This window comes from Thunnus albacares, chromosome 22 (genome assembly GCF_914725855.1).
Source record: "Thunnus albacares chromosome 22, fThuAlb1.1, whole genome shotgun sequence".
Taxonomy (NCBI): domain Eukaryota; kingdom Metazoa; phylum Chordata; class Actinopteri; order Scombriformes; family Scombridae; genus Thunnus; species Thunnus albacares.
In genome coordinates, this window is record NC_058127.1 from 21,281,767 (window position 1) to 21,292,932 (window position 11,166).

Genomic DNA, 11,166 nt, shown 5'->3' on the forward strand with positions numbered 1-11,166 from the left:
CAGACTCTTACATGTTGATTCTTCCCACAGTCCAAAACCACAATGGTGCAGTTGCTCAAAACATGAATGAGCACCAATGAATGAGCAGGAATCATTGTCTCGTACAAGATCATCAGCGAGTGACTCAAGTCGAGACAGCCTGGCAGCTACTCACTGAACGAGGTCAAATGAACTGTTCTCTCGAACTAGGACGTATGAGTGAACGAGAAGCGATTTAATTGGACTTAAGTCGAGACAGACGGCAGGTTAAATTGAACGAGACAGAATGAACTGCTGTTCTCTCAAACTAGGAGGTCTGCTACCTGCCCCTCAAAAAGACCGACAGATCGTTGGTCAGTGTCACATCACATTTCTGTAACATCATATTGATATATAGCCTACTTACATACAAGTGGGATTGTGAATCAATGCATTTAAATTAATATTTGATCTTTATTAATGTAAATTTATACATGATGACTGGTAATGCACTGAAGAGAAATTTTGTGAGGCAGGCAGCACTAGCTGTTGAATGTGCTTGTACTATAACTGAGTATTTTGCAAAAACTATCAAAACTCGAAGGTTTGATACATTTATATGTATCAACTCAAATGAACCGATACTGTGAAAAGAATCGGTCCACCCATTACTATCTGCAGCTCGTGCAAAGTTCTTGCGAGGTTTTTGAGATTTAGATTTTGTTTGAGATTTAGATTTTGTTTTAGACGTAGGGATGTATGAATAGGTAATGTAAACACAGACCACAACAGTAAATTACTCAAGTGAAATTAAACTAACAACTATGTATTTCTTTCCCAATGGATTTCAGTGCCATTACATTTAAGATCACTGTTCTGTGTTAACATTATAATGTCAGCTTTTACATAAACTTGTGTAACTTGCTGTTATTCAGTGAAAGAGTGTCAACTGACTCTTAGCATTACATTTCCTGACAACTCTCAATCTGAAGAGGGCTTTTTTATAACGAAGGTTACAATATTGTAACCCTAGTTCTATGAGCACAAGCGGAGGGTTAGGGTCTACTGGACTCTATGGGTAATACTCCTCTTCGATCACACGCATGAAATCACTCACTGAAATTTGCATGCACATAGCTGGCCAATCAGGACGCGCCTACCAATTACGTGTGTCCAACACACTATATAAGCAGTGTCTCGCTGACGCTTTACCATCCAACACCACTTCAGTGGACGGCGTGGGAGTGGCAGGGTCCATCGGTAGGGTGCTGCCTGTGCTTATAGAAATAGGATTACAATATTGTAATGTTTGTTCTATCTCACACAGGCTCCACCCTCTACTGGACTCTATGGACACAGCAGGAGGAGCCTGATGAATGTGCGCCATATCATCAGACTGCCACAACTGTATAATCCCAGGTGCTTAGTGGTGCAGTAGTGGGCCCAACCCAGTACAGTTAACATGGAGCAGAGCTGGGTGAAAAAAATGGCCTAACCTCACATAGGTCGTAGGTCATATGCAAAACACCCTGTACACCCCATTTCCTGAGTTACCTTAGATCACGGAGAATGCGGGTGTATAATTGCCCAGGAGGGGGTCAGGTGAACCACAGCTGACACACACCACCCTTTTCATAAGTCCTGAGTCACACCTGCAAGCATGGACCTTGAAAAGGAGCCTGTCATGTCCAAGACATAGAACTTCTCGAATGGACAAGGCGTAGACCAGGACGCCGCCATGCATATGTCCTCGACACTCACCCCACTGAACAAGGCCATAGAGGCTGCCATGCTATGTGTGGAATTTGCTTGGACCTTACCTTACCCACCTGCCTGTAGACTTGGGAGATGCACTCATAAAGCCAACTAGCTAGGCAATTCTTGGGTAGGGCTTTACCAGCCACTCCCTCTCCATAGCCAAAAGGGAGCTGTGCGTTCAACATAACATGCCAAGCCCCCCCACACCTGGGGTATGGAGCAGGGCTGAGCCGCCAACATCTGACTCCAACCTCTGTTTTGAGAATCAAGTCAAAAATGTTGTGAAGTTGTGTTTCTACCAGTTGAAGTTCATCTTCAAAATTAGGTCATTTTTATCTTTTGCCGATCTTCAAAAAACTATACTTTCGACTAAACTACTGCAACACACTTTATTCAGGTATCAGACAGGGCTCCCTTCACCGTCTCCAGCTGGTCCAAAATGCTGCTGCTCGTCTCATTACTGGGACAAAAAGGTATGAGCACATCACCCCTGTGCTTGCCTCCCTACAATGGCTCCCAGTTAGCCTTCTATTCGTATTGATTTTAAAATTTTATTACTTAACTTTAAGGCATTAAACAGCCTTGCTCCCAGTTACATATCTGCACTACTGAACTGATATGTGCCCCCTCGGCCCTTAAGATCCACAGATGGAGCCCTGTTGGTCATTCCCAGGTCAGAGCTTGTGACAAAGGATGATCGGGCTTTTGCTGTCAGAGCCCCCACTCTCTAGAACTCTTTGCCCACTGAACTCAGACACACTAGGTCTCTAGCTTCTTTTTAAAACTCATCTTAAAACTTTTTTCTTTGTGAAAGCTTTTGGAAATGTTTGATATGTTTTAATTACTGTTTTTACACCTATTAATTGATGTTATTTTATCTTATTTTTAATCATTATTTTACTCCTGTGCATTCCATTGTCTTATTACTATCATTGTGCATTCTCTATTGTTACTATGTACTTCTGCCTTTACCTATGTGTTCCTCTTTTCTTATTTTATCTGCCTTGTTGGTTTCATTCTCTTTTGTAAAGCACTTTGTAACATTGTTTAGAAAAGTGCTATATAAATAAAATTTATTATTATTATTATTATTATTATCCTAGTCATCTCTGCATACTACGGTGCCAAACGGCAGTCCAGGGGCTTTCAGGATGACCAACAACCACTCTTGTCTCACTCTCTCCAGCAGCAGGGGAATGAGACAAAGCGGAGGAAAGGCGTAATGCAGCTTCTTGGCCATGGCGTGTGTGCATAGGCATCCACCCCCAAAGGTCAATCGTTGTGCGGCAGGCAGTGGGTGTTATTTTGACTGGCGAACAGGTCCACTTCCACTCTCCCAAACCAGTTCCAAATCTGCTGCGCACTCTCCTTCGTGCACCTCGTCTCCTCTCTGATTTAAAGAAGGGGCGAGTGGCAAATGTCAGCTCAGCTGCGTCTTCTCTTCTTCAAGCCTCTTGAAGTGCTGAGTGACAGAGGAGAGGGATCCGAAGAGACCGTCTGGCGCTATGGGAAATCTACCATGAAGGAGGCATGCAGCTGTGTATTTGTGTGCCCAGCCCGAATATTTTTTTAAATATTCCAGCGTGTCTCTGTCCTGCGCCAGTGGAGGCTACAGCTTTCTCACTGCTGCCCAACCAGCCAAGTGTAGGTAAGTAAGAGGGTTGCAATGGCCTCTTCCAGGGGGGGCACACCAGGACAGTCTGTCTCCATGTGACCCTGCACTGTCAAGAAGGATACCAGTCCCTGCCACTGGTGACTTCGTTCTCAGCAGCTCCTTCCAGGACGCTTCGGCGAAATGCCAGATGTCTGGTAGAGGAGGCGAAACGAAGGCAGGCTGATCAGGATGAGCCAGGCCATAAAATCCTTCACAGTTGACCAGCTTGGGTGGAATGGGGGGTGGGCAAAGGAAGCACCACACGCTCCACCGCCATAGCCATAACTTTCAGGAAATCCTGGGGAACAGACATGGGCGGCGGATTTCAGAAGGTCAGTGAAGTCGCTGAGACAGATGAGAGGCTGTCGTCATCATCCATTGGAGAAGCCGCTTGGAGTGTCTCAGCTGAGGCATCTGACAGCGGTGGCCGTGGCGGCAGAGAGCCAGATGGAGCGGTGATTTCATCTTCACTGTAGAGATCTATCTCAAGCTCCAGCTCAGTCTAGTTGCAGCGGAGTGAGACATCATATTGTCGATGTGCTGCCACTGCTTCTGGTGAGTGTGAGCGATTGTGTGCATGTGATATGAGAGGAGGATTACCCATAGAGTCCAGCAGACAGTGGAGCCTGTGTGAGATTATGTGTTAATCTTCTGATGAAATTTGATTTTCTTATTCAGTATATTTTTGTTCACTATATTGTATGTAATTTGGGTTGAATATTATTCATTATTAAATAACATTGTCTGAAAAATAACTCTGTCTTGTTCTCACTGAGGCCAAACATCTGCGTTTATATTCTTTTCCTGAAAGCATTAATGTAGTCAGTTTGCGCAACAGGATAAGAAACAAAAAAACATCCTTCCTCTTTGTGTTGAGAGCAACCTTCCTGGGTCACACATCTAGAACAGACATTGCAGAGCTTCAGTCATACGCACCATGAGGACCTTTACCTTGATAACTGCTTTAAGTCTCTGCAGCATTAGTGAGTATTGGCTTTGAATTAATCTCAACTTCATTACAAATGTTGTTATTCTATGTTTAGCCAACACGATTGAAACTTATATACTCACTGTTAAATTCATTAAGAGGTATCGTTTATCTTCCTGTAACAACTTGTCTCTGCTGTGTGTTTCAGGCTGGATCTCTGTCTCAGTGTCTGAGTCTCAGGTTGTGGAGGTCCAGTCTGGTGAAGAAGTCACACTGCATTGCATCAATAGATTAATATATGGCTCTGTGGCTTTCTGGTTCAGACTTGTTAACAGAACCAAGATCAACTGTATCTCTGTTATGATCAGATCTGGCAGCGAAGCTGAACTCTGCGATGGCTTTCAGAAGGGAAAATTTGAAATGAGCGCCAACATCTCTACTGTCTCTCTGAACATCAAACAAGTGGATTCATCAGACTCTGGACTGTATTTCTGTGGATTCTACACAAGTGGCCGTCCAGTTTTCACTGTGATATATTTAAATGTTGCAGGTAAGATTAATGTCTTGTATTTTGTTTGGTCATTTATGTTTATATTGTTGATATGTTTCAGAATTATCCAACTGCATATGCAACAAAGTGACAGTTTAAACATTAACAATGATTGTGATGCAAATCTGTCAAAACAAAATCAAGACTAAATGTATCTTCATTTCATTAAAAGGCAGTGATGATGGATCACATGATAACATGGACCACACATCTAAAAGTAAGATTTGCAGATGTAGAAATGCAGATTTTTTTTCTTCAATTTCAAGTCACTTATGGTAAAGTTTAGTCTGATTTAATGATCTTTCTTGTAGAAGAGTGTGATGAAACAACAAAGTTGACGAGTGTGATCCTGGGTGGTCTGACTGTTTTCCTTGTAATGGTCATCACTGGTCAGATGGTTAAAATCAGGAAACTTAAGACAGGTACTTTATGAGAATTGCTCAAACTAAACACTTATGGAAATGTTCAATAGTGTCAGTATGATGAAAAAATAGAACATTTCTTGTAGCCAAGATGTGACGACAGCAAACTTTCTATTAACTGATCAGATGTATTGTCTCTGTCACTCAGCTGCGACTGAAGGGCAGAATTCACTAGTGAACAAGGTAAATCCACTTTTGTGTTTGATCATTTCAAAGGTTGTAGAATCATCACAAGTCAATAGTGTTTTTCTCACAAACTCAGCTATTTGACATGTAGAACTGCATGTACTTTTATTTACAGAATCTGGACTCTGATCAGCTGAAGGACACAGCACTGACTTTGTATTCAACAACAATAAGAAGCAGGAGGCCTGCATCACAGAGAGAAGTGGACACTCATGTTATTTATGCTGCCTGCAGACAGACAAGAAGAAACAACAGCAACAGCTCAGAGTGAAACTAATGCTTCATTAATCTGCTGCTGGAATATTGTGAGGGTAGCGATACACACCATCAACTTATCCAAAAATGATGTCAAATCATCTAAACAAGTTTGATTCATACAAAATTGTGTTGTGTGTTGTTGAGTTAAGCACCTGATGAGAATCATTTTTAATTCTTTAATGTATTGTTTGTGTGTGTTTTGTTATTTGTGCAAATAAATCTCTCTCTCAAAGTCTCTTTCTTGATTATTTTATTCACCTCAGATGGAGATCTGACAGAAAAACAATATGATTTGTGTTTGAGGGAGGAGGAGCCAGTAAGGACATTGATGACTGTCCACATTCTCTTATAGAGAGAGTTAGATGCAACAGTGGAGGAGTGAGTGAGTTACACATAATATCACAGTGTAGTCAGAGCACAACTGACCTGAAAGTCAAGAGACCTGTTCAGTCAAAACTGTGTAGTTAACTGTGTAGTTAACTGTGTGACTTTCTGCTGTCAAGTAGACTAAATGATCAGCTTCTACAGAACATTTATAAAAACCTTTTTGTAAAACTTACAACTATCAAAGTGAAAACTGGATATTTAAACTGATGTTGATGTACTAAATATCTGAATTCAAATATGCATTTTGAAAGGTCGTATTTTTAAATATAATTATATGTGGCTCCCACCTGCCCCTTGTTGCACTTTACACTGTGGTGACACAGTTTGACACTGACAGCCTCATGTGAAAACATTCACTCTGCTCCAGACTGTACATCAGTGTTTCTCTCTACTTGGGCAGCCTGTCCAGATAGATTAAGACCTGCCAAGGTACAAAAAATACAAATTCCATTTTTTTTTTTAAATTTTCAATCAATCAATGCACACAGGTCCCCTCAAGATCCCGACCATGTGACCCCCCTCTCAAGTTTTCTGGATGACATCCTTTGCAGCAGCAACACTGTGTCAGCTTTACCATCCTCCAGGAATGCCATGTGGAGGAACTGGTTAAACACTCGTCCCTCTTTTTTCCAGGTATCCGAAATAAAGTTCTGCTTATTGGCATCTGATTTTTTTAATTCACCTTTCATCAGTTCCCACATTCATACCTGAAATGCATGTCAAGCTGTCGGCTTATGGAGACATCATTTTTAAAACTTTGAAGTATCCACAAAAAAGTAGCTTGTTTTGAGTGTGTGTGAAGATCAGTGATTCCATTACATACTCATACATATTCACAGCAGTACATCACTTAGCTGAGCCTCACTGTTGAGGTTCTAGAGGAGGACGGCTGATCATCTGGACATAGAGATGTAGATGTTTCCAGTATAGCTGCCTACATGACATCCAGTGGTGTTCAGTCTGCCTCTGGTCTATACACATTATTGACATATTGTGAGGTTTTACTAGTATTGAGTCACACAAAGATCAGTTGACAGCTGACACAGAACAAATCCAACAACATTCTTGATGAATGTTTTAACCAGAGCACATTACACTGATGTGATACATTTTTCATTAATGAGTAGTTTCAAATCTCTTACAAGTAATGTAAAGGATTCAGTTTTTAAATTCAGCATTGACGACAGTTACTAATCCCAGAAATGCTCTTTGTACTCCTACATAGGAAGGTGGGATTGCTGTCTTACAAAGAATTGGATGGAGGATCAACATAATGTCTGTGTGCATTCAGTTGAGAGTGCTCTAGGTGTATATTGTGTCTCCTTAGCTGGCTAGCTCTTGCTATATTTGGGTATCACCAGGGTTTTGTTCAGATTTGGTAGTGTGTGTGTGTGTGTGTGTGTGTGTGTGTGTGTGTGTGTGTGTGTGTGTGAGCGCGCTGGGGCTCACTGTTGTGAATCTCTACAATGTGTGTGCTAGCTGCTTGTCAAAAGGCAACATTATGCTTTTTGAGATTTTCTCTCATTTTTATAATGTTAAGATGTCAGATGTTTGTTAAACATGGTCAAAGGTCCAAAACTTGAGGTGAATGTGTGAAAAAATGCTCCCTGAAAGTCAACATCCAGGGCTTCAGCCTGCTCTGAATGCTTCGTTTGCAACGTTACTTCTACTTCCTCCTTGCGATGACATCAGATTGTTCACACATGCCCACAAATAACCATCCATTTTGTAGCCTTTGTTCCTAAGGTTGTTCCATGTGTTGTCTGCATTCTTCACTTGCATATTTCAGATCAGAATCAGTCTCTGACATGTACAGATGTATTTGAGAAGTTTCCATCTCAAGTGAAGAGGAAAAAGAAGCAGATCCTACTACTACGGTTTTTTTACGTAGCCTCCAGAGCTGCCGGAAGTCAGCTGAGACACAGCTTCCGAGAGTTGGCCAATCAGAGCAGAGTAGGCTAACTGGGAGGGGGACTTTAAAGAGACAGGACCTAAAATGACCTGTTTCAGACAGAGGCTGAACTGAGGAGCTGCATAAAGAGCCAGTATGAGATAAAGAGTTTGTTGAACTGTAGATCATGCACAGATATTCCAGTAGAGCCCCAGAATATAAATATAGACCTAGAAATGTGCACAATATGTCCCCTATGAACCAAAATGTCTCATTTCCTTCTTTTGCTTGTTAAACACAAAAAGATGTGACATGTAGAGTTGTTGGAAAGCACCTTTGACAGAGCTGGGTTGACTCACAGAAATTAATGTAACAGTTCATAGTCATTTTTTTCTACTGTTGAGTAGGTACAAAAGTAATGTGATTACCAATTCAATGAGTAATAAGTAAGGAGTCATTGATATTTTTCAAGAAACCTGTTGGCAGCTGCGTTGAGGAAGACTGAGTACAGATCACAGCTGTCACGAAGTGAGTGGAGCAGGTGGACCTGACCACAGAGAACAGCAGGCAGGATCAGATACAGAAACTTATAGAATAACTCAAAACACACAGGAGACACTGAGACACAGGAAGAAGGAACACTGACCAGAAACACAGACAACTTAACAAAGACTGAACTGAAACCTGGACTTTAAATACACAGGGTCTGATTACAAACTGAACACAGGTGAGTGAAACAAGACACAGGTGAAACACATGAGGCAATCAACAAAGTCGGAAAACATAGGAGGTAAAGGTAATAAAACACAAGGAGAAAACATTTCAAAATAAAAACAGGAACTAAAGCAATCAGACAACAATGAACAGGTGACACAACACAAGGACAGACTGCGAGCTGATAGACTGAGTAAGACACTAGGAGCAGGGCAGGGCTAACGAGGGTAATGCAGGGCAGGTGAGAGGAGGATGAACATGAACACAGGAGGAGTGAAGGAACACACAAGGGAAACACAGAGAAAACCAAATTCCAGAACACATGACACAATCCGACCGAAAGTCAAATAATAAACAAGCTCAATCAAATGACTACAGGGGTGTGTAGCCTGGCTTATTTCGATAATTAATTTCGATTATTTAAGTAAGAGTTCCGTTCCACCACTGCGGCTTATATCAGTCCCAGCTCAGTAACCATGGTAACTTGGTCAGAAGAACTAGCCTGCTCTGTGGCAGGCTAGCAGTCAAGCTTAATTCAGCTGCATGTCAAAGAATGTCCGACAGACGGAAACAGACTCTCAAAAGACGGTCCCATCAAGTGTCTTTTCGCACTCACATCACTTGTCCGTGCTCGGAAACATAAAATAGAAGAACTCTGAGGGACTTTTACAAAAAATACTAAAGTAAATCCCCATTTTATTCGTGGCCACTTCTGTGTTGGAGTGAACCCTTTTATTTAAAAGCTTAGCGTTTATAATTTAAGAAATAAAAGTGTGCCAGCGTTTATTTTTAAGTTAGTTATTTATTCATTCACTCATTTTGTTCAAGCTGTGAAGAGAAAAAGAAAATTAAATAAAGTCCAAACCATGTCCTCCTGCTGCGTTTAAATGTATACAGTGGTAACCGCTTATAGTGATCACAGTTACAGTGATCAGCTGTTTATATGGATCAAAAAGCTCTGAGACAGAATCATTCCTATACAAAACTTTACTCCCATGATAAGCAGCTGCTGCTGCGTGCACACTGAAATCATTACAGAGACAGAAAGTCATTTTCTCTCAATGACAAACGTAGTATCCTCGAAGCTTATGACAATTAAAGGGAAATTTAAGCAAAATTCACCACTATCTTCGCCTGTTCTGCCGCCGGGGAAAAGAAGGAACTTATTACCTGCAAAAGTCAGAACCTGCTGCTTCAAAAATGTGCACACTGTGTTTGAAACAGCTGTACTGGTAACTTTATATTCATGTAGGCTAATAAATATACAAATGTCAATTAGATGGTATTGTTTATGACAAATAAAGAAAAAGAAATGGTTATAATAATCATCTGCTTATAGTGATAAATGTCCTAGACAGTAAGGCTGTAGTCTGCTGGTTGATTAGTTGGTCGATATGCTCTCGTCCGACTAAATTCTCATTGGTCGAATAATCTCTGTGTTATTTTCATGAGGAGAAAAGTGCTACATCAACAGCTTTCCAGGAGTAATCCATTATTTCCTGTGGCGGGAGGGACAGACTAACAAATTACCTGTGAAAACAGGGGTGTATTCAAAACACCCCCATTGTTTTCACAACTTTGAACTTGCTCAACCTAATAGAGACCACTGGGTCTAACTGTACTCAACGTTTACTGAACGTGCTGAACGTTTACTGAATCTGTGTTTCACCATAATGACACAACGAGAACCCCCGCCAAAAAAAAATTAATATTTGATATCTGACGGCGTTTGGGAGTCTCTGAGCAGCGCTGTTCCGGTACGTGAGTCAACCTCTGTGTTGTTGCCTGGGAAACGACTGGTAGCATGGCTCCGTTAAGGAGTATGTTTGCGTAGCGAGTGGGAGAGAGCGAGGGGCAGAGAAGTGATGGTGGATGCGAGCGGAGCAGAGGAAAAGGTTAGTAGTAAGTTGTCAGTCTGGCAGTAAATGTACAATACAGACTACAGTGTGTCGCTTAATAAATGCTAAAAAGTCACATCTGTTGTTTCCCCAAATGCTGGAAAAGTGAAGGGGGTTAGCTCCAAAGTTAGCAACAATGGGTTAGCATAACCTGAAGACACAAAACAGAGAAATACAGAACAGAGCAATGCGTGGCTGCCAAGTTTACAATGCACTCTGTCCCGTTATTAGACTTAGCGTTGACTAGACATGGCTAAGCTGCATTAGTGGGCCTCAAGTCTTGAGCCTCAAGTGAAAGTTGACGTTAATTCTAGCCAGGCTTTTTCAAGTAAGCGTAGCTTTCTTTAACTGCGTTGATGGAACACCCCTCTGGCAACATAAGTGTAACACAGAAAACCCAAAAGAACAAAAACACAGAGTCCAAACACAACAGAAAGTCCTGGCAGGATGTGACAACAGTGAAGATGGTCAGGAGCTGCACCTGCTGTATCTCTGCTGTGATCTGTCATGTCTTCAACATGTACAGTGTTTCCCACAGGCCTGTGTTTTACCTGTGGTGGTG

General features: G+C 41.6%; 1 protein-coding gene across 1 annotated transcript; it reads left to right on the plus strand.

The window, feature by feature from the left end:
• The first annotated feature begins 2,875 nt into the window (after window positions 1–2,875).
• LOC122973281 lies at window positions 2,876–5,928 on the plus strand. The gene is made up of 6 exons (XM_044340687.1): window positions 2,876–4,353; window positions 4,507–4,848; window positions 5,021–5,065; window positions 5,160–5,270; window positions 5,419–5,453; window positions 5,572–5,928. Exons 1-6 carry the CDS (start codon window positions 4,308–4,310, stop codon window positions 5,725–5,727), a joined length of 735 nt encoding a protein of 244 aa, XP_044196622.1. The 5' UTR covers window positions 2,876–4,307; the 3' UTR covers window positions 5,728–5,928.
• The last annotated feature ends 5,238 nt before the right edge of the window (window positions 5,929–11,166 follow it).